Source organism: Equus przewalskii, chromosome 13 (genome assembly GCF_037783145.1).
Source record: "Equus przewalskii isolate Varuska chromosome 13, EquPr2, whole genome shotgun sequence".
Classification (NCBI taxonomy): domain Eukaryota; kingdom Metazoa; phylum Chordata; class Mammalia; order Perissodactyla; family Equidae; genus Equus; species Equus przewalskii.
The window spans coordinates 76,175,264-76,200,482 of NC_091843.1; the positions used below are offsets into that span (position 1 = coordinate 76,175,264).

Genomic DNA, 25,219 nt, shown 5'->3' on the forward strand with positions numbered 1-25,219 from the left:
AGACATATCTATCTCCAGTTCTGAAGGTTCTAATAATTCAACACAGGCAATAAAGACATAAAAACTTAGGAAATACTCAAGATAATGGGGAAAAAATTCTCATTTGAAAAATACAAGCAAGCAAAATTAACAGTGCCTACAGCTAATGCAGATCAACTGAAAAGACTTTCTGGGACAGCATAGCAAGAGGTACGGTAACAGGCGTGCTAGAGCCGACTACTTAAAAAGGGTGGGGTTGCAAACATTGTCACCTCCCTACAAGCTGATTTACAAAAAACCTCAAGAACAGGAAACCAGGCTCAGTTCTCCAGAAGGCATTAGGTAGCTTTCCACTCAGAGCAGAATGCAGAAGAAGCCGGCAATGTGGTACGGCCACGGGAGTCATTGCCCTGATCCTCCGCGCTTCCTTCCCCGGCTCTTGTATTTCGAGCTTTCTGAACTTAGTCTGTTATCCTCTTAACAAGTCTGCAGGGCAGGCATTCTTATTATTTATCCAACGATTTTTCCACTGCAGCTCAGGGATGTTACCCCATTTGTCCTTCTAATTCCACAACTGGGACTCTCCCCCCTCCACTCCATATTTGTCACTTAAAGCTCTTTAGAGCGATCACTAAATATTCGTAGAAACAATTTTTCTCAGATGCTGATTTTCCCTAGTTAGGGACATCAAAACAAGCTTTTAAAAGTCAAGGATAGTTTATGTTTCTGAGGCTGTAACAGAAGATTTCAAACTGGTATTTTCTGGTAAAGTCTGGATTTGCCTCACAAATTTTCCTAGTAACAAAAGCCATGTTGCAGACATGATAATGTCACTGTAGCCTCATTCAGAATATTACTCACTCTTTCTGTTGCTTTGCTACTTCAGCACTTGGGAAAGTTTGAATTTCCCAGTAGTGTGACCATGATACTATTTTTGTATCTTCAGCGTCCACTTATTTTCAATTTAGTAAGAACAGTCTATGGTTGAGCTGAATTTTGAAAGCTTGCTGAAAAAAAGGAGCTGGACTTTGCTATTAACAGATTTTTGGAATGAAACATTTGATATATAAGTAAAATGTATAATTAAGAAGAAAGCAAAGATAAAATAGCTTATTTCTTCTGCAATTCAATACTTTGACCAATACTCAAGTTTCACTTCATTTTGAATACCAGTATCATCTTAATCCCTCAAAGCACATACTTGTGAAAAGCATAATATTAATATTTTTCATCGTAGAAGGAATTATAAAATTATTTGATAATGATTAGTTATAAATTTACTTCATGTTTGACTGCAAGTTCACATGAGACTCAGTAAGAATAATGCCAAAAATTTAAGGTCATCAAAGAAATCTGGATTCAAGAAATGGGGGGGAGAAAAAGAAAAAGGCTCAGTCTAGAGCTCTAATCTTCTCCTAGATACAACATGATTAGGTTAGAAACACTAGCAGGGTGTCACTTGCCTTAGGCATAAAAAATTTCAAAGCAATCAAAAAGTATTAATAAAAACATGAACCAAAGAGAAACTTACTAATTCTATTACCCTTTCATCAAACTTCTATAGAAAGTTCTCTTTCAAGAAAAGAAAAATACCAATGGAGGGGGTGGAGTCAGAGAGAAGGATACCTGCCCCTTTGGTGTGTGGCAGCCCCAGGGCACAGCTTCCCTTCAGCAAGCCTTTTATGATCAGAGGTGCTAGAGATGTTCCCTCTTTCTGTGCCCGGACTGCCCCCTCCTTTCACTGCCAAACTTCTCTCAGGTGGTCTGAAACAGCCTCTTCCATTTCCTCCCTACCTATTTACTGCCTAACCTTTTATGTCTAATATTCAGCATCTCTTCCCAAGGTTTCCAGTGACCTTGTTCGTGCTGAATTTGAAGATTAATCTCCCACTGATGCTCAGTCCTTCTATTTGAAATCTTTTTTTCCTTCCTTAGCTTCAAAAACTTTAACTATGCTCTAATTATCTGCTTCTAATGATCCCTCTCATTCCACATGGCACACTGTTTCAAACATGGGTTTTGGAGCCAGACAGACTTAGGTTCGAAACCTTCTTCCAGCTGCAACAGTCTGTCGATGAAAGTTGGGCAGGTAACTGAACTTCCCTTAGTCCCATTTTTTCCATCTGTAAAATAGAGATGATAACAGTACCCACCCCATCCGGTTATAAGGAGTAAACAAGACAATACGTGCAAATCACTTAGTTCAGTGCCATAAAGGCAAGCCCCTAATGACATTAGCTATGTGTGTTCTATAATCACAGGTTCTCTAAACAACCCGTCTCAGAGAACCTTTTTCACAGTGTCAAGACCTCTGTGTTTACACAGCTAACATCTAAATCACTAGCTACAGAAACTTGAAACTCCTGATGCCCAAATTGCATATATCCCTCTCTATCTATTAAAACTTTCAGCCTTTTCTATTTCAGTCAAATGAAACCACTGGTTTCACAGTCACCTTAAAATCATCTACCTCCTTTGGTGACAGAGTAAATCTCATTAATTCCTAATTTAGGAGACAGTATAGCATTATAGTTAAAGGCAAGGACCGGAGCCTGGCTGCATGTGTTGAAGTGACAGTTCTGTAACCAGCATACTCTGGTTAACAAGTGACTAACCAAAACCTCCAGCTAACGACAAACTGGACGCATGAACATTTCACAATTTCTATCTTTCTTCGCTTCAACCCATAGAAATACGCTTGTTAGATACTTGTTTGCAGACTCTACACACACAATGGCTTTCTTGAGCCGACAGTCTCAACAAGCTGCAGGCGGAGAAACCAGGCCCTGTGGCAGCCAGGAGGAGCCAGGATTGGAGGGTCACACACAGCTTCTGGCTTCAACCAAGTGCAGTCAATGATTCTCAAAGAGTCTCAGAGAAGCTAGATATTCAAAGCCAGAGTAACATAAACTGTAGATGAAAGCAGAATCTATTCGCAGGAGTATCTGAGCAGGGTCCTACCTGGGAAACAAAACGATGTTGCAAAACGATAGCTAAACTGTTGCCGAACAAGGAAACCAGACAAGACAGTGACAGCCCGACTTCTGCTAAATTCCAGAGGACAGCCCTCCGAATTTTAAGGCAATTCCCTTGTCCCTCCTGCACATCCAGTGGCTACCAAAAATTTATATTTCAGTATTTCAAATTCTCAGACGTTCACAGTGTCATCTGAATTCAGATAATGTATAGGCTAGTTGATAATCATTTTTACATACATTTTTTTCTAGACAAATTTGATCTTCAGTTTCAGAAAATGTACTTAGCCATACAAACAAACAAAAAACAGGGGGAAAAAACCCATAAACAAATATTTCCCCCTGGTTAAGTTTATTAATCACAGTAAACGCAGTTCTATCCTACTATGTTTTCTATGAGGAAACTTCTGTTCTTTTTTTAGATTTGGAGAATTGCTTTTCCTGACAGAACCCCCAGAATTGAGAACCCTGAACTGCAAACTTGTCCTTTGTCCTCACTGTTTACCAGCCTTATCAGGGCACACATGGGTTGGCAATGTGATTCTAAGATAAAAATTCCAAAGATATAATTAGATGTTTTTCTGAGAACTATCACCCAATGCCATGAAAATTTGTTTGCTGTTTTTCACCTCATACTTGAAGGGAATGGTCTCACTATTTCTTGCCATTTAATCATGTTCTTTTAGATAAGTGAGAAACATTAACTTGGCATGGAAGAAAAATACATACTTTTTAAATAAACAACACTGAAAATACAGACTTTATCTCAAAACTTCTAACTGTAGCATTTCAATAACCACATTTTTCTTCTTGAAGCTTATAACAGCATAAATATAATGAAAATAATTTTATGCCCCTGAATTTAACTACGAATTATAAATGACAGAAAGATACATCCCAAGCCAGCGATGTATGAGCCTTCTAACAGCGCCTTACAGATTAATTAGTTCAATTCTGAAAAAGAGGATGAAAAGAGAAAAGCTGGAAATCACAGACACATATTTGCTACGTTGCAAAAGAATACTCTCTAGACAGTGAAAGAAGTGCTGTGAAAACATCTCAAGTTTTCTACTGAACTCCATCTTTGCTAAAAAGAGACGGAAAACCAGTTTTGCAAAAACGAAAAAACAAAAAATCTTCTACTGCCACCTGCTGGTAATTTGTAGTCAATGATTCTTAAAGATGCTTGAACGACAAATTCCAGACTAAAGTGGGATCTTTTGACTTTTAAAGAGAAATAATCTTTGGATTCTTGTCTGTCTTCCTCCGTTTATGGCTATCTATATAAAAGTTTATAATAAATTATGGATTCTATATAATATTGTATATATTTCTAGAAGCAGAGAAGTAGAGCCAGAAGACCACATTTTCCCGACCTCTACTGCCTCCCTCCCCAACTCACATTGCTCTGAAAGGAAGTCAGCGACTCTCACATTTCCATCCTCCCCTTTCCCACAAAAGCCAGTCAACTTAGTCCTAGGTCAGCAAGAACGACGTGAAACCGAATGGTCTTGGCAGACCTGTCTGCAGAGGGTTCACAACTCAAACATTCTGTCCGCTAGAGAAGTTTCATTCTCTCAGCCAAAGAACCACAGGCCAAATCCGTGTTTTTGAAGACTTCTCTAGAGGAAACTTAAACTCTAAGGATGTCAACATAGCATTGATGGAGGATCGCAAACGGGAGATCTGAGGCTGGAAGCAGAATACCCTTGTTGGCAAGATTCTGTAACTGGAGATATAAACATGATTTTAAAACTCAGAAAGGGTGGGGCCAGGTTCCTGCAGTCAGCTTCATTTCTTTTCTTGGAGAGTCTAAAAATTTTAAAAAGGCTTTGCTAAAAGGTTTTAAGGGAGACGATTATTCTCTTTAATTTAGAGGGTATTTTAAAACTCAAAGTAGATCGGTAAAGCATTTTGAGGAAGCAGTATACCAATTCTTCCTGCCAAAAAAAAACTATGGAAATTACTTTTTCAGTTATTTCATGTCACAAGTCAGACAGTATAGGATTTTTCATGCCACATTGCTTCGTTTATTGTAAAAATATACTGAAAAACATGGATTTGACTAACCATTTTCTCCAAAATTAATGTTAAGTACAATGTGAATCAGAAGGCAATGTCCCAACATATAAATCCTGAGTCTTTCTTTCACATCCTTAGACATGAGCAAATTTGTCTGGTAGGACACTGAAGAGTTGTCTGTAATTCTATGGTTCTATAATTAAGACTTGTACAAATTCTGCTGCCAAAAAATCACCAGAGTGGGTGGTGAATACAGCCAAGTAAACTCTAATTATGGAAGGCGGGTTTTCTAAGATCTTACATACAAGAAGGCAAGGCAAGATCAGACAGTTAAGATAGTTACCACGGCAATATAAATAGCCTTGTCAAATTCAGTGTAAGCCCCCACTTTGGTAACAGCTGTTACCTCGCATAGTTCATAGGTACTTTAAAACCCTAATCTGGGATCCTCCACTTGGAAACCAGCACTTACTTGTGCCCCCAAAAAATAGAGTTATGAAGTTTACACATGTCATTTTCACTCCTGGGACAAAAAAAGGCAACAGAAGTCCAATGCCCCAGATAATTTTCCATTTTCTATTTCAGCTCCTCCACTAGGTATTATTTTTAAAAGTTCTGTTCAGAATTCAATAAAATGCCATTACCATTCTAAAAGATAGGGTGCAAACGGTAAGTGTACAGCATAATAAGTTTACATAGATTGAACACATGCATATAATCAGCACCCAATTCAGAAAGAGCATTTTCTGCACTCCGGGGGTGTTCCCGCCTACTCAGAAAAGAAGAAATTTTATTTCATAAAATAATACTACCAAGTTCTCCCAATAATAACATTACATAGTATATTCTTACTGTCTGGATCTGTAATTACAGTCTTAAAGTAGAAGTGATTATGCGTTTTTCCATTTGCTTATACAAACAACTACACCCATCTTTCCTCTTATCAACAAACTGTGTGAACTTCTTATTCGCGTCTCAGCTCAAACGTCACCTCCTCTATGAAGGTTTCCTTGACCTTCATAGCAAAAGGAACTGTCCTCATTTATAATCACAGTGTAGTTTGCAAATAGTCTGTGTTTACACTTACAACACTAAATTATAGCTATTTATATGTACATCTACTGTTCTAGACTGAGAGCACCTCGTGGACAGAAAAGGCATTTAATTTTATCTTTTGATGGGGCTTCTGTGCCTTAAACTGTCTGCTAAAGCGTGACTCAATGTTTTTCACACTATTTCTTCTGCTATCGACACCTGAATAATTCTCCAAAAAAAGAATGTTCTACCAAACAACGTTCTATAATATTAAATGAAGCAAAATATATTATCCAGATGTTTTAAGGTATAACCATCTTAGCGCTCTCCATATAAATAATTTATAAGACTATATTTTATTCAGATTAAATAAAATGTGTTAATTTTAATAAAGACACACATTAGTAATATATTTAGCATATATAACTTGACGCTCCAATGCTTTGCATAAGAAGCAGGTATTTTCTCGTAAGCAAGCGATGCTATCAAGGTACTTTGAAGAAGGAAGTTTACAAAATACACGTTTTAGGCTTGATAACGCTCATTTCCTCTTACCGCTCTCCTCCCCCAATCCTTCTCCACTACAGAATCAAACAAGCTCATTTCAACTCAACTGAGATTAAACTTTACTTATACATTCAGTTCAAGAATCACAGAAAAAGAAACACAAACCCCTAATGAAAGCTGGAAATTCCAGTGCTCTCCTACCTGTGTACCTAAGCTGGCTGCCATCATGTGAGTCAGAAGCTTAGCCGCGAACATGGAATACCTGGCACAGAAGATATGGGAAAGAACAGCCAGGAAAAGACCTGTAGGAAGAAAAAAGTTCACATGTGGTTTTATAATCCATGAACAAACAATGGCATAGTGAAAATCTTTGGAACACTCAAGCACATAAGGCCCGCAGCCTGGCTATGCTGCACAGCACAGCATCTCTGCGAATGACTCTGTTGCAATGTTAATCTACTCCATTTTACAGGGCATACAAAATCTGCACACTTATCAATGAAGACCTAAGGGTAACTTTAATTTTCAAACATCTACGTGCTCACTTCCCTACTAAAAAGAAAGCACAAATTAAGGAGATTAATAATTTCATTAAGCTTTTGGTTTTCTACATTTCCATTACACAGTTTTCCTGTTTAAGGAAAGAATCAAACTCCAATCTAATTTTCTAAGAACAGGTGGCTTGGCTAAATAGAGGGATTTAGGGAGGTGAATAGGATTTTTCAGGCATAAAATTGTGAATGGTACCACCAAAACTCAGGTTTGGTAATTACCCCTTGTTACCTACCAGGAATAGTTATATAATTACAACAGTGGTAATTATGAATTTTAAGAGCAATCTATGCTACGGGGTGCCAAAACCAGGTACTAAGTGTGTTCTTTCCCCCTGAGATGACTTTTAATCTAAACATCTATATTTTTTTTCCTTTCTCTCTCTTTCTCTCTCTCTCTCTTTTTTTTTTTTTTTTTGGTGAGGAAGATTGTCGCCAAGCTAATGTCTGTACCAATCTTCCTCTATTTTGTATGTGGGATGCCACCACAGTGTGGCTTGGTGAGTGGTGCATAGGTATGCACCTGGGATCCGAACCTGTGAACCCCAGGCCGCCAAAGTGGAGCACACGAACTTAACCATTATGCCACTGGGCCGGCCCCCTAAACAGGTATAAATAAGTGTGGTGAAGAAAATTATTTTCATTGTCTTTAAATCTACTTGAATTCACCTATTTACACTACTTCAAGGGGATGATTAGAACCTCAGCACTAACCCACAAATCTTTTATCTTGTAATTTATATAAATTTATTTTAATGACAGGTTGTAAAAGCAGAGTGTATATATATTTTTAAAATACTTCCTGCCTTTTAAAATCTAAATGTGCTGCATATGGTAAGCCATTTGCTTTTTCACATAAGCCTTTTCCCTCCACTCTTGTCCTCAATAGGGTTATTTTGTCTGAGAATTATCAAAACCTGCCAACTGGCATGTGTGTGCTGCTTTGCCATGTACGGTGCCTGCATCACCTCACGTATCCACGCCTCCTTGACAAACAAGAGACGCTGCATTTATCTAACATTTTGTTTTCTCATTATCTTCTCTGAAGGTATGGGACGAACTTTTAAAGTACATGTTGGCATAAGCAGACTGGGCATCTGCAAACTGGTGCATAGGATCTATGACTAAGTCTGTGTACAGAAATGCCTCTCATAAGTCCTTTTGGGAAAAGCTTTCAGTGGGTTTAGATTTTAATAAGGTAGACAAGGTTCCATCCAGGAAGTGAGCTTTGGCATGAGCCAAGGCTTTAGCCCTAGAAATCTGGAGTAATCCGTTTTTAGGAAGGCTGCCATGGGGTGTTCTGGGACAGGTGTGCAGGTCCTGGGGCTGCCTCCAAAATCCACCCACACAGGTTCACAGTCTATGCAGAAACTGCAGAGCCAGGCCCGGTCCTGCACTTTTCCTGAGCTAGTCTGTCAACTGCTGAAGCTGATGCTCTGAACACACTCACGAACACTTTGAATTTCCTATGATGATCAAAGCCAGCTTAAACTCAAGGTTTAAGAGTGTGTGTGTGTGTGTGTGTGTGTGTGGGTGGGTGGTGGGTGGGTGTAACATACTGATTTAAAAGCAAGGCCTTGCAAGTTTTTCTCATTAGCGGCCGCATGATCACAAATATGTGCTTTACTGGAAGTTCATTGTGGTAAATGGGAACAATGCGAAGCGAGAGGATTAGCGCCGGGCAAAGGAGAAACAGACATGAGTCAACTGTTTTTTCTTATTCACAAGAAGAGCTTATTCACAGCCTTTTCCCTTAACTTGGTGATTTTCCATTATACTCCAATTTCATGATATAAACTTAGCACAGTTAAATTTGACCAGTTCAGGAATATTTAATTAAGTACATTAAGCTTCAATTAAAATGCTAGCATGACACCTGGTGGCAGTTCAGGATTCAAAGCCAGTGGCAGGAAAATGGGCAAGATTCTATTAGCCTATAACTATAACGTATGATGGTTCTCTAGAGGTGATTTTTTATTTAGGGGAGAAGAATGGTGCTAAAAAACCTCAGGGAGGCTGTGCCTTAGCTGGCCTTGGGAAAAGATACCGAATATCTTAGATTTATAGAAATAAATACTGCAGTTACCAAGTTTCTAAAGTTCTATATGCTAAGTATTTATATTTTATTTTTTTATTTGATATTGAATAGCTGTATTTGGCATGCATGATTTAAATTTATAAATCAGTTTTCGAAAAAAATTATAACAATTATTTGGTTTAAATTCTCTCAGTATAAATATGTAAATCACAGGATACAAAATGTTATAACTATAAATAGAATGTTTTCTTAAAAATAAAGTATAACAATTCAAGGTATTACCTAAACTCCAACAGTTTTTTAAGAGCATACTCTAAACAGTTTTAAAAAAAATTGATTCCTTGGCAATTATGTAGAAAAAACAAGCAGCTAATTGAATAATTTTCCTTAATTTTTTTTCTAGCACTATGTAGATTACAGACTCAGTTGGAAAAGAGCAATTACTTAGTTCACTAAGACAAATGACTTTTCTGTATGATTAGAAAGTGAGAGGGAAGATAAATCACCCTTAACAAAACAACATTGATAATCTTTGATTTAGATAAGAAAAACTCTAACAAGCTGCTAGATTCTTTTGCTCTTATCAAACTGGCCCAAAGATCTTCTTATCTATCTATGCAATATTTAAATGTCTGTATGTGTATAAGCATTTGTAATGTTTATACATGAATATGCATATCCAGTGAACATCTCTATTGTTTGGTCAGTTAAGAATGTGATGTACTTGTCAAGTTACTGAAGTTTATCCCCCCACAAGTTCAATATTAATACTTTTTCCCATGAAAATGTCTTTATTTATAAATTTTGTCTCATAAATTTTGTCTCTATGTATCTGTTTTCTCTACAGATAAACAGTCAAATGATCACCACATTATTAAATCAGTTATTAGCTTGTTAGCTTAGCTTAGTTTTTTCTATTTGCCCATCTAATGCTAGCTGTTAATGTCACTTTTTCTACTTTCTGTTGCTTGTCTCTATTGATTCCCACATTCCTGCAACTCTCCCCTCAGCACGATGCCTCTTGGTTACTGCTACTAATAAGCTAAGGGCAGGAAAACAAAACTGTCAAGCCTGAAAAGTTTTCTAGGTTGAACAAAAGTCAATATGAAACACCCTAGAGTACACAAGTTCGTAGGTGAACAGAAAAGATTTATTCCAGAGGGATGAGGTTGCCAAGAGACCAGCCTCCAGATAATTAGGGTGTTAAACCTTCAAGGTTCAATACAATAGCCACAAGCCATACATGGCTATTTAAATTTTAACTAATTGAAGTTAAATAGAATAAAAAGTTCAGTTCCTCAATTGTACCAGCCACATTTCAAGAGCTCAATATCCAGATGTGGCTAGTGGCTACCATATTGGACAGTGCAGAACAGTTTCAACATCACAGAAAGACCCATTGCAGAATGCTGTGTTAAACTGTCCCAAGAGAAAGCAAGAAAGAGTATGTTATATTTCAGAAGAATTTTTATTAAAATAGCTAAAATGAGCTGGTTTGGGACTTGAAAATATGAACTTGACTTACATAGCCACAAGTACCTCTCATTACTGGAGGATGTCACATCAACACTGTGTATTCATTTATTTATCAATTTAACAAATAGGTATTGAGAAACTGCTATGTGTCAGGGGCTGTGCTGGGCAATGGAGACACAATGTTCAAAAAGCTAGTTATTCGGGGGCAGGCCCAGTGGTGTAGTGATTAAGTTCATGTGCTCGACTTTGGCAGCCCGGGGTTCACCAGTTCGGATCCCGGGTGCAGACCTAGCACCACTCGTCAAGTCATGCTGTGGCGGCATCCCACATAAAACAGAGGAAGATTGGCACAGATGTTAGCACAGTGACAATCTTCCTCAAACAAAAAGAAAAAGACAAGCAACAAACGTTAGCTCAGGGCCAATCTTACACTCACACACACAAGACACACACACACACAAAGCAGCTTGTTACTTGCTTGTCTCTATATTTCTATCTGTATCTTCTCCCTCACAAGGACTTGTTTATGAGAGGTCATAGAACATACTTCTGGTCAAAGACATGTGCGGGAAAACATTCTGGGTGGTTTTCAGGAAAGTTTTCATCGCTCTTAAAACAAGATCCACTTAAGTACTTTTCCCTTGGCAGGCCTGGACATCATTGTGAGATGCTTGGAGCTGCTGCAGCCAGCTCAAGACCATGTAGGGATAAGGCTGAGAAAATAAAATCTTTGAGGAGAGCAAAACAGAAAAGCGGGAAGAGGCTGGCCCCTGATGACATTGCTGAGGTGCTGAATTAATCAACCCTGGAACTAAATCTGCTTCTTTAAGATATTTGAGTTGTCTTCTGTTACTTGCAGCCAAGTTCATCCTAAATAATACAACTCTATGTACATGGCTAGAGAAATCCAACATTTTTATGCCATGGCAGAATGAAACCAAGCTCTCTGACCTCTTTATCACCAGCAGTTCTCACTTCAAACTCTTTTTTTTAAGTTCTTACATCTTTTTTAATATTCTTCTCGTGACTAACTTCCATTTCATAGTCAGAATGAAGTTATTTTGATATATCCTCCCTCATAATCATAATGGCTACTAAGACCACGATTACAGTAAATATGAACTTGGTATTTTAGGGAGAATTTGACACAAAATTTTAGAAAATATCTCTTATTCTAAAAATTAATTTGACATGAGTAGGTATCTGGTAAAGTTACAAAAAGTTTTTTTTCTGGAAAAACATCGGATTCTCAGCTTGTAAAATATAAAAGGAACAACCAAAATGTTCTTGCAGTTTAATAAACTTTGGACAAAAGAATAAGCAGCTTTAAAGGACTTTAGATTGTGTTGATTTACTTATCCTGTAAGTCTCATTATGTAGCAATTTATAGACAATTATTTCCTGTTACTTAAGTGTAAAATTGATATTGTGTTGGCATTTATACACTTACTAATTTCTAAAGTAAAACCATCAGCCATTTCAAAGGGAAAGTTTTAGTTTGACGAATGTGTTAAAGGATCTCTCCACTGGAGGAGAACAAAAAAGAAGAAGTGAAACAAATGTGAGGTCTGTGGTCCATCTCTACCCTCAGCTTAAAAGCACTGCAAACATAGGAGACCCACCAACAAGCGCATCAAACACGACCTAGTTCAAGTACTGATGTTAAAACTGAAATGGTTATGGAATGGTTCAGGGTCTTGTTAAGACCACAAGGCCACAGGAATTGCACTCAGAGTCAAAATCAGGATAATTCCACTCTGCTAGTCTGTCTTTGATAGTCCAACATCAACAGATTCATGGGAAGCAGTGCAGGCTTCTTTGACATTGTCCTCCAAATAGTAACGTACACTTCAAACTGTGCTGAGGTTTCTTAATCATTACACCATAAAATTATGGCATTGTCATCTAAAGGTATTTTAAGTTGTATTTCTCCCAAGTCAGCTTTGAGGCAAGTTCCATAATGTTACACTAAGGTGCACAGTTATGTTTTATTTGTCCTCACTTTCCATCTTTTTAGCTTCAAAGGATAACCTTAATTTAATTTCTTAGAATTTGGTAAACTGGTTTAAAATTTTAAGTCACAGGTATATACGCTCATCTTTGATCTTTCTAAGCTGAGGATAAGTAAACTTTTTTGCCTTTATGCCCATTTCACATACTTTGATCATTTTAGTTGTTCTGCTCTACTATACAGTAACCAGAATTGGAACAGATACATTGTGATCTATCCTGATTTAAATAAAAAGGGTTAATTTCTATCCAAGTGTATTTTACCACATTTCATGAAAAGAACTATCAGATTGTTTCCAAATTCAGAGGGATATTTGGTGTGACCTGACCCTAAATTACAGAATGTGTATGCAAGACATATAAAATTCTCTTCTCTAGTTCCTGGGGGCCTATCAGAGGGATGAACATTCATCCTCCCCTGGAGCTGAAACTGAGACACAAAGACAGGACTTTATGTCCCCTGATCTATAGAACATGCAACATACGTTACACTACCTCATGGACAGAGGGGACCAAAAAACCCACTAATTTCAAATATGACTCATAGTCAAAAGTAATAAAAGTAGATGTTGATATTTAGGTGTTGATTCTCAAAAACATGAGCAAATCTGTGAAACCTTTCTAGAGTGAGTTGCAAAAAATATGTACTTATTAACAATTTCTCAGGAAATATCTTGTGGTCATGATAGCCTTCTACAAAATCAAGACAACCTTCTCTCTTTAGTTTTCAAAACTCTTTGTTTTGATGTTCAGTATTTGCAATAAGGGATTTTTGTGGGTCATAGCAGTACTCAGATCTCTGATTCTACGGAAAAACATAAAAGGACTAGAAATCATTTCAGTGGGGGGTTGTTTTTGGCTTTATTTCATCATTCTATGAAAATTCTGTGAATATATTAGCATTAAAGTAAAACAGGATGTCTCCATTTGATTTTGGAACTACACAGACGTAGAAGAATCTATTAAGCAAGAAATGTTATCCTTATGAAAGACGTGATTAAGAATAAGACATTATTAACTTTTCTATGCAATCTAAATTAGGTTCAGAATTCAGAAACATTAAGGAAAATGTATAATTTTATAAAATAAAATTATAGTGGAAAGATTTTAACAACCAGGACAAAGAACAATAATTAATTACTTGTTTCTACCTCCACAAAAATTTCCTAATAGATTCAGATTATTAGGAGGACTGTTTGCACACCAAATAAAAACGACATGAATTCAATGATAATCACATTTACAAACAAAATATCATTAAAACAGGATATCAGAAATGTCTGAGTTCGTATATCTACCACTCTGCTATGTTAATACAATTTAAAATCATACGTTAAAGGTGGGGAAACTGAAGTATAGAGAAACTAAGTAATTAGCCTCAGGTGCTACAACCAGCCAATGGCAGAACCAGGATTTGAACCCAGGCAGTCTGGCTCCAGGGTTACTCTATACCCAGTTCAATGTAGAGCACATTGTTTACAGAAGCAGCTGTGGGGCTGTAAAAGATGACTCGGAATGGGCACAGAGTGGGTGAGGGTGGGGATAGGAATACAGTTTAAGGAATTCTCATACTCCCAACCATATAAACAACACAGCAAACGAGAACAATTCTATTATTTGGTTATTCAAAGTCAAGGTATAGGTAAACAGTGTGACAGACAATACAGTTCAAATTCCTATTCCTGCAGAAATGGGGCCTAGATGCAAAAGGTGAAAGACAATTTATCTTTAACACAGTGGTTGAGCATATTTAGAGCTCCTAGGTTGTAGAATACAAATCGACTCATGGGGCATTTTTTTTTTTCCTTAATGAAAATACAAAATGCTTTGTATATATTATCTCACACCATCCTGACATTCCTCTGCAGAGCCTGCTCTCTAAATCACGCCACTATGCACACTACCCTTTCTCATTATCTAGTTTCTGCCCCACACTCTATTTCACATTCCTCGTGAGTTGGAACTATGTCTTGTTCTTTCCTATATCCTCAGGACAAAGTTGGCCCTCCATAAATATCTGTTGTATAAATTAAGGAATAAATAAGACCATGGGAAAGTTTATTTTCTCCTAGTGCTGATGAATTGTAGTATGTTTGCACCTTGCATATATAAAAGGACAGTGGGAAAACAGACTTTCATTCTTATAAATATTTAAAATTATTGATTCAAAAATACTCAACTGACCTGAGATACATATAAATCCAGAAGAGAAAAAGGCTTCATTGTACGAAGACAAGTTGTCAGTCTGGGCGTAGACGGCGTACACGGACATGTAGGAACAGGCACATTCCACATAGTCTGAAGTGTCCTCAACCACTTTGCAGAACTCACTGTCAGACAACCAGCTGGGACAAAAACACAATCGTCACTGCTCCTCTTTCATCAATACTTAGGGTGTTGAGATGGCTTTTAAAGGAAAAATAACTTACTGAACTTAAGTGTTGTTCACTCAAGACTTAAGCTGACCTCATTTTCAAGAGGAAACACTGGAGGACATACGTTGTCCAAGACATGACGCAACAGATCCCACAAGACACCTTAAGAGCAGCCTAAATACAAACCAAACCTGCGAAAGCATTCCCGATACCAAAGAAGCCAGTCCTCTCAACAGAGCCGTACCAGGTGCTTCCTAACCTGTAGCAAACACACCCTGGGTTTTCAACAGAAGGCACTCCTCCTTCACCTCCAAAACTACCGAAAGATCCACAAAGCCATTACACGTGTAGTGCTCATCCTTCCTCAGTTTTCACAATTCCTTGTATTTTGAACCACATAAATTATTTATATGCTTTTCTAAGTTTGCTTCCTTATCTTTTTTGGATTGGAGCCAGTTATATTACATAAATGTTTTCCAGGTCTTTTTCAAGTGTTTCTTACTATAAGGTCTGGCTTTTAGCACAAAAACTTTGTTATCACTATAGCAACTGTGGTGTCCACGCCGAGCCTTCTGAGCCTCTTCCCTCTTAGCATCTCTTGACTCCTTTCCTTTTCTAAGGACATAAAACTTCTTTACCCAACTGCAGATTCAAGCTTGAAACATTCATTACTAATTATACACTGAGGATTACAGAGTATCTATGTATTAGGTTTAAGACCTGTCATCAGGCATTAGACATTTCAATTGAAAATTATTTTTTCACAAAGAAAGTGAGAGACTAACCAGAATCCTGGCGTTTGGAGAACAGTTGGTTACCTAAGCTGTTAAACCTATTTAGAATTTTAGTTTGTGCAGCTGAAAGTTAGTAATAAACAGAATCTAGTGGCTGACTTGGACCCTAAACCCTCTGGGCCAGCACTGCAGGACCCTGCAGTATTGACTGAGCTCTGAGTAACAGAACTGCTCAGAAAGTTGAAACCTTAAGCCAAAAAGATTCAAAGAATCATTCTCTTCTTCCCACTCCTATGTATGGATTTAATGCCAAAATGTACTCTAAGCCATATGTGGCCTGGAATTATAAATCCCTGATAATCCCTCTAAACATAGAGCACCAGTTCTAGAACCACAAGCCCAGATAGAAGGGGTAAAGAGAATTTCCTTTCCAGCCCAATAAATTAACCAATAACCACAGGAAGGTTATCTGAATTGCACAGAACTCAGGCTAAGTCCCATGAAAGCTGTAATAATAAAGAAGTAAATAATGTGTTAAACACCTATTTAAATTATTTGGCTGCATTTGCTACCTGCGTAATGTTAGACCATTTCCTATGCTGCTTTGTCTTATTTATTGTAGAGCTTACTCTCTAAAGTCTCACCTGAGGTGACCGTCAATTCTCCCATACAACATCGGACCCAATGGTACTGAAATGGGGAAGGACCAAATTCTGATTTTAAACAATTAATAAGTACCTTGCAGCAGCCTGATTCCAAAGGAGACACAGAGACGTCTGGGGAACAATTCTAGGCTCGGCAGCATAAATCCTGTAGACAACCTCATTGTTGTCAGTCAAGGGTTGTGAACTCTGACCTTTCACACTCAAAGACAATACCTATATCGTCAAAAAGAACAGAAAATTTAACGATATTTTAAAATTAATGTTATGACTGAATCTCACATTCTGAACTTTGCTTCATTTTTCTAGTCACTTTAGTCACTTGCTTACTGCCACTATCAATAGTCTTAGCTTCGTTATGAACGTAAGGCCTCTCAGTAGTTTTTCGTTGCAAACCATTCTACTTCCGTTTCCATTACTGAGTGGTCTTCAGCTGACAACACTCATACTGATTATAATCGTTGGACTTCATCGCAAGTGGGGTATATAATAGCATACAATATTAGTGAAAACTCTATTTTTTCACTTTCCCTACTTCCATATATATTTTACTCAATCAAACACAAAGGAAATATTTCCAACTATTTTCGAGACTAAACATTCTACAAATAGTTCATAGAGATGGGACATGACTCATAATTATCTCACCATGTGGAGCACTTACCACAAATCTGATCAAGCAAATGCATTCTGAGGAATGTGTCTGCTAAAGAAAAATCAGATTCCAACCAGATTTTTCCTAATGATAGATTACCTTATTTCTCAGGGCAGGAAGACCGTTTCCAGTTATAAACCACTGCTGGCTGCTATACTCTGTAAACTGGACAAATTCACATGTGCTTTTCCCAGTCATTATTTCTGCATCCTGGACATCCAATAACCTCTCCGGAATTCGAATATAATCACCTTCCTTTCCTTCAAACTTGTGCCCATTGATCTGCTGAGGATACCAGTGAAGAGCCAGTATTGACAAGTAGGGGCAACTGTCCAGGATGGTTTTGCTTCTACAACAGAAAAGCAAAGCCTCTGCTAAAATGGCATGCATCATATATATATGATATTATGTTTGTTCTATATAGCCATTTCTATTTGCTGAAATGCATCACCATGACATGGCCAAGCCAGACGCAGTACAGAAAATGTGCTTTCAGTTCTCTTATGGTTGTCAGGGTTTTTTGCACAAAACCTTCTGCATCCTCTTTCTGATGCCCCTTGTAACCTAAAACATGGGTTTTTTAAAGCTGTTTAACGGATATCAGATACAATCTGTGGCTATAAAATGTACTTTTTTGTAGTCACAGCAGCATTGGTGGAACGGGTTGAGGAAAGGGCACACCACTGAACTGAAACTCTCTACTATATTTAAGAATATCATAAACCTCATATATCTAGAGCCATGCTTTCACTAAGTGCTTACTACACCCCTTTCAAACCCGTCAGAGCATTGGTAATGTAACCATGTGACTGGTAAGAAAAACAACCCTGAACAGTGGTTTTTATTCATTTAACAATTCTGTTTTGAACATCCCCCAGGCATAAGATCCCGGACTCAGTGAAATTGCTTCCAAACCTCAGTGTGTGTTGAAATCACTTGGAAGCTTATTTAAAAATAGACATTTCTAGAGAACACCCCAGACATACTAAATCAGAATCCTTGCCTGGGGAGGGTGATGGGGTTTTAGGAATCTGCATTTTTTTAACCAGTCCCCAAAGAATCTGATACATCTTGTCTGTGAGCCCATCATGTTTACAAGGAGGAAATACAAAGATGAATCAGATCTGAAACCTGCCTGAAAAAGTTTAGAGAATATTAGTATTTTGGAATAAAAATTATGCATTAAACGTTAAAAGTTATAAGGACCAACGGATGTACAGTATGTATAATTATATCATTGATCTAAGTGATACCAAGCCAAGACCCCTAACCTGGGAAGTGGAGGTGAGAATTTTCAAAGGAAGATTTGAGAAAGAAAAGGAAACGCTAAGGGGCTAACTTTTCCACCAGCTATATGCCCTCTCTAAAAAATAATCTGCCATAGTTTTAACTATCACATTTGAATCAGTGCCTTCAAATATCTATCTTTAATCCAGCCATTTATCCAAGCTCTGGAGCTCTATGTCCAAGACTCCTATTGAAACACCTCAATCTGTATAGGGCACCTCACCTCCACAGTAGCTTATCAAAAACTCCTCTCTTAATTTCCCCATCCAGCTTCCCACATCTTCACTGGCAGCTCAGCTAAAAGCTGCCACTGCAGACCCCCCAACCAGGTACAATGGGGCTGAGACCAGTGAACCTCAGCCACATGACTGTATACCCCTCTTCCAAACCCATGGAATCTACTGAGATTTAGCCCGTCAGTGCCACCACAGGCACTGCTACTTTGGCATACTGAAACCAACATCACATGCACAGTGACTCCACCCAACTCTGAGAGAAGTGTGCCAAATTCTTGGCCCCTCTTACTTGCTGATGACTACACTCTCCCTGACACCTTAAGCTCCTACATCCATGCCCTTCCACTGCACTCACTTTGATCAATCCCACAATCTGCTTTACACCCAGGTAGAAGTGAGGGGAGAAAAACTCTACCCTCTGGCACCCATTGGTATCACTACAAACGCAGTGACCAACCTCAGCTGGGCCTTCAATGCTACTTGACATTGTTTTTACTTGGCTTTCAAGTGACTGTTCTAGACTCCATCATTCTCCTCAACATCCCTGCTCAATGCCCAAACCCTTCACTCTCAGTAGATGCCGTTGATTACTGCTTAAGACAATGTATAAATAATGTATACCAAAATGGTCAACATCTTTAAAGTTTTCTAAGTTAAAAAAACTAGTTTTGATCTCTCTCTTATTTTCTGTGTTCAATTTGTCACCTATATGTTAATTCTACTACCTAATTATTTTTAAGGTACCATTCCTCCATGTTCCTGCCTCAATTTCAGCCCTCATCTTCTCTTAAGTGAACAATTATTGTGTAATCTTCTTATTTCTTGATTTTCCCTATTCTTTAATCTTTTACACTGTCTTCAATATTATGGTTCTAAAATCCTAAGTCTGATATTCTCTCTCTCTCTCTCTCTCTCTCTCTCTCTCTCTCTCTCTCTACACACACACACACATACACACACACACACACACTGCTTAGCTTATTCTATGTTCAACCTTTAAAGGTTGATGATCTCTCCAAACACACCATGTTACTCTTGCCTGACTGCTATTGTACATACTGTTTCCTCTTCCTGGACAACTCAGAAGGAAAGGTAAGTCTAGGGAGAGGAAGTACATGGCAGAAAACATACAGATTCATTCATTCATTCCATTCACTCATTATACCATAACCACTGAGCCTCTACCATGCACCAGACACTGTTCTAGCCCCTGGGAATACATCAGGTAACAAGACAGAAGAGGCCACTCCTTTTGTGCGTCTTACACTTTTTTGAGTTCTCACTGGGCGTTTGAGGGCACAGATACGGGAACCAACATTCACAGCAGATAGATGATTCATATCTAAGACATCCTTGACATGCTGGTGATCTTGCAGAAAAATGGAAAGGAATGGGACTACGGAGAGCCCAAAGCTATGAACTATTTGATTTCATTGAACAACGTAGCTGAACATAGTTCAAGAGGGAAAAAACCAGGATATTTCTTAACTACACACACATGCACACACACACACAAACACACAGACACACACACAGAGTGGCCTCAGTGCAAACTACTTGAAGTAAAGAAATGATCCATTTCGCAGGTTTCTGAAGACATCAGAGACATTTATAAACGGCACAGAGGAACTGAACTGCTAATCATTGGTCTGAGATGGACATTAAGGAAGCAGGGTGAGGACTGGAGAAAGGGCCTCCTGAAAGGGCATTGAGACCTTTTCAGATGCTTTGCTGAAGCTCCTCGTTAAGAAAACCTCAATCCCCAGGACTCACTCATCAGGGTTAAAAGAAGAGCACAGTGTAAGGGGATGTTGGATCTGCACTTTAACCTCAAATCCTACCCTGGCAATGACCTGGGATGAAAGTCTGGGGCATTCTGGAGCCATGGGATTGGGAGTGGAAGTTTTATTACAGAGCATGCGGTTACAATCTACAATCTCGTCTGACCACACAGCATGCTGGCCAGTGGGAGCTGTGGAGTCAAGCAGGCCTGGGGCTGAGGCCTCACCACAGACTAATCGTGTGACCCTTGGCAAGCTGTGTAAGATCCCTAGCCTCAGTTTCTACATCTGTAATAAAATAATAAAAGCTCTAACCCTAATCTTGAATAGCTACTTAAAATGATCTTTTGTAGGGATAAAAATACATACAAATTTTAATAAGGATTGGGTTGAACCATATGAAATTTCTAGCATTATACTGTTTTTACCTACCCCAAAAAAGGCAGTTTGACATAATTCAATCTAACACAATATCAGGACTACAGCAGAGGTACGGTTGATAACAATTATTATTATTATTATTTTATTCCTCGATCTCTCTTATAACCCTTTTATATCTGGATTGAGTATCTCTTTGAACTTCATGTGTCTTGCGACCTAAGAACTAATATTAAAAGTTTTACATATCCAACCAACATTTTAATTAACCTGTCAGAGTTCATAAATGGCCCCATAAATAAAAAGATGATTTAAATTATTATATCAGATTTTTAAGATGTAGTATTCAAAATGTCTCTGAATTTCAATATGACTAAATGAACACTGATGAGTACATTCATTAAGAGAATAACTAACAAACGTTATAGATATTTATATAAACACTCTTAGACAGACACATCCCATTAGATAACAGTCATTGCTTTTCAGATAACTTATATTACTCTGTGAGAATTGGGGGCAAATCCCAATTTCCAACCATGTTCTATTATCAGCCGTTGTAATGTTAAATCAAACAGAAATAAAATATTTTTAGGTCTTTGTACTATAATGATCCAAATTACCTTATGAATGTAATTTTTAAAACCATGCCTTCTGAAGAATATTAGCAGATAATTACAAAATTAATTTCATAGCTAATAATGGACACAAACCACATTTTATTTTTTCCTTTTCCTTTGGCGTGCTTTCTGCCATGAAACTCCAGCCATGAAACAACTAGTCTGAAGTTCAGCAACAAGCCTGAGAGCTGCCTCCAATGGACGAAACTGAACCAAAGCTCCAGGGGGAAGCACGAGTCACAGCACATCAAAACATACCTAGGGGTTGCAATCATCTTCATTTTTATTTTCATTCAGAATGTATCTTCTACTCATTATTTAAATAAGAGTAAGCAATAAGACTTTTTTTGTTTTTAAAAGACCCTTCAAAACAAGAGGAATATATTGGTTATAGTTAAATTTATTTTTCTTGATGTAGTTGCTGTTTTCTCCAAATCATTAACTTCACTTGCCCATTAGGCACAATGCATTGATCCTATGTTCCTTAGTTACATCATCTAAATGTGAATTTGCATTGCCTATTACTTTGTACACTGTGAAGGAATACATATAAGGTCCTGCTATCATATTAAAAAACACTTACTTTTCACCAGGAGAGCCACAGGTAATATCAGTCAGCAGAGAAAAGGCAAACTTCTCAGTCACTTCAGTAAAGGGACTGAATCCTCTGGTGTCCTTGCGCTTTGGGTTAATAAGAGCACAAAGAATCTCATAGAAAAGATTTCGGCTTTCAATACTGAATGCTTGATTTTTTCCTTCAATAGTTATCTGGAAAAAAAATCCAAGTAGGAAAATAAATCTTCAAAAATAAACTTCTTAAATGATGTGTATGGTATAACGTGTTCTTTATTAACAGTTATTAACATTAACAAAATAAGGAGGAACCTACGAAGAATTTAAGAGAAATTGGTATCAAAATTATATTTCAAATATATTCATTTGCCCTTTAATAAACACCAATTATCATTTGTAAAGAAAAGACATAATCACCAAAATATTTTCTATTTAATAACTAGATAAAGCCCAAAATGATTGTATGGGTCACTTAATTTTAACTACAATAATTAACATCATGAGTCAAAATTAATCTCACTTTTACACCTACCCAAGGAATCTTATTCTTTTGACCAACAACTAGGGAAATAAATATGACTGTCTGTCCATAATAGAAATAAGATTATTCTTGATGATCTGTTTTTCAATGAACAGAAGCCACCACATATCACTAAATTTCTAAAACATCAAATGAGAAAATCCTTTTTCAACCAAGAGTAGTCAAGAGCTCCTGGTACTGTTGTCTTTATCGGTAAGTATGACCCTTAGGACTGGGTTGGTTGTTGTTTGAGGGACCAGAAGAGTAGGAGGAAAAATAGCCTTCATGATGATCTATTTTTTTCCTTGCTAGAATGACAAGGACCACATCTTTATTGTCTGACCAAGCATGGATGTGAAGCCACTGACTTGCTATTCCACCAAACTCTTACACATCTGAGAAGTTCAAATTAATTCTCCAAAATCCAAATTAGTCATCGCTTTCTCTGTAGTTTCTACACTGTGTCTCACCTGCCAACACACATGATCGCTCTCTTTGTAATTTGCACATACTTTCATTAGTGAATTTATGACACCGTTGAAATGATTAGTCTGTTACTCCTACTAGTTGAGCTCATCGAGGAAGTGGCTCATGTTCCCCATATTTTTCTTATTGCTTTGTAATCTATACAGCGCCAAGCTGATAGCTGAACTAAAGATCAAAGTTTATAAGAGTAGCCATCTCAAAGACAGCAAGGAAGAAAGGAGAATAATCCACAAGGAAAAGATGATAAAAGGTATAGAACAAAAATTTAACAAAGTAAAAATTATAACGGAGACAGAGAACAGCCCACTGGATACTGAAATGATCAAACTGAATATGTTAAATGGAAAATAAACTCAAGAAATGCTCCCAGAACTCACAGAAAATATAACAGACAAATAGGACAAATCCATAAGGTACAGTAAGCCTATTAAAGAGGAGGTAGAAGAAAAAAAACACGGTTCCTTAATAGGCTACACATATACTCCTGTCTAAAAATGCAGAGCTTGCTCTACACCAGAGAAAATTAGGAAAAGAAACACCACCAGATGTATCTGGGTGATTTTTCAATATTATTTCAAGAATTTTTTTAAAATCCTACCACAAACCAGACAGGAAAAAAAATTACTAACAGAGAAACAAAAATTCAGTTTGACATCAGACTTTTTTGCAAATAAAATGCCAGAAGCCAGCAGAGCAACACGTGCAGTTTCAAGAATTAAAGGCTGCGATCCAAGAATCCCAGAGCCACCCAACGTTTCATTCATATTCAAGGGCAATAGAATGCTTCTTTTAGTAAACACACAAAAAAACAAAACAAAAGGCCATTTATATAACCCTTGGCTTGCAGGGGCGCTGTTCTCAGCCTGTTACATTAACTTCTCTGCTTCTCACAACAATCCTGTGAGAGAGGAGCTAGTGCTATTTTGTTTTGTTTCCAGATAAGGAAACTGAGGCAGCAAAAGGATGACTGACTTGTCCCAGGGTACAGAGATGGTGAATGGCCATACACAGGAGGCACTCGTGACAGTTACCCTGGCCTGACTTGAAAGATCCTCCTACTTGCTTGTCCTGAAATAACACAAATTGACTCAGTTTATAGCCAAAATCAGTCAAAATTATCACAAGCTTGAATTACAAAGCCAGGCAGTAAAACATAGAACTAAGTTTAAATCACCGGTAGATGATTACAAAATAAATCACATGGGAAAAATAATTCTTGAAATACAAGGTATGTAATATCAAAAAGTATACGATCAAAAGAAACATTCTGGTTCTAAAAGGCCATTTTACACAAACAACAACAAAAAAGAACTCCCCACATTATCAAAATTGGTTTATGAAAAAATAGAAAACTTCAATCAACCACAAGAAAAAACTGAAAAACTGTCAGGAGAGAAAACAAAAAGGAGAACTTTGGGAGCGGGGAGGGAGTCCACCAAACTTCACAAAACAAATTATTCCTGTGCTCTTTTCGAGTGTTCCAGAAGAGAAAATTAGAGGCAATGCCTCCTGACTCATGTTTTACAGAACTTCAATACCTGGAAACCAAAGCCAAATTAAATAAAAAATTTGCATACTAAATCCAGAAGTCTTGAAAGATTGATATCATTATTAAGGAAAACCAGTAGCTTTTTAAATAATTTCATTGCACCATGCCTAGGAAAATCAAGGGACAGAATATTATGTCAGAGTAAACTTGCCCAAACCCACAGCTGGATTTTATCCCCAAAATCTTTACAGTGAATCATTTAAAGCCATTCTTTTTAGCGCAATATTTGTTTCTTCTGAACATAACTAAGTCATTACTTCTAATGAGTGTAATAACAGTGTCGAAGATTTATTGAGCTCTTACTATAAAGAAATATATAGAATAGAGCAGATTCAGTTTCAAAGAAGTTAGAATTCAGGAAAAAATAAAAATTACAAATATTAAACAATTATACTTAAAATATAAAATCTTTTTGAATGAAGTTCAATTCAGTACTTGGAAGTTCTATTCTGTACTCCTGAATTTGAGCTTATCTTAGAGTATATGCTAAGTACACATGGTACATATAAATGGTTGTCAGATAGAGAATAGGTGACTCTATTTGAATTTTGAATAAAAAACCAATAATCTTTTGATCTAAGCATGTCCAAAATTGTGCATGCAAATAAAAACATTTATTTTTTATTTGTGATATATTAAAAATAGACATATTCATTGTTTATCTGGAACTCAAAATTAACTGGGCATCCTGTATTTTACTTGTTAAAATTTCAACCCTACTATGTGTGATAATCTCCATTTTCAGTGCCTGTTTCATTATTGTTTTATTC

At 37.3% G+C, this 25,219-nt stretch overlaps 1 protein-coding gene across 1 annotated transcript in view; it reads right to left on the reverse strand.

The window, feature by feature from the left end:
- ADGRV1 (adhesion G protein-coupled receptor V1) overlaps window positions 1–25,219 on the reverse strand; it is a 511,275-nt gene that overhangs the window by 260,150 nt on the left and 225,906 nt on the right. Inside the window, exons 80-84 of the mRNA XM_070569690.1 lie at window positions 21,905–22,089; window positions 17,119–17,368; window positions 16,441–16,580; window positions 14,778–14,938; window positions 6,720–6,820 (exon numbers count right to left, since the gene is read on the reverse strand). Coding sequence (XP_070425791.1) covers window positions 6,720–6,820; window positions 14,778–14,938; window positions 16,441–16,580; window positions 17,119–17,368; window positions 21,905–22,089 — 837 coding nt within the window. The remainder of the gene's footprint in view (window positions 1–6,719; window positions 6,821–14,777; window positions 14,939–16,440; window positions 16,581–17,118; window positions 17,369–21,904; window positions 22,090–25,219) is intronic.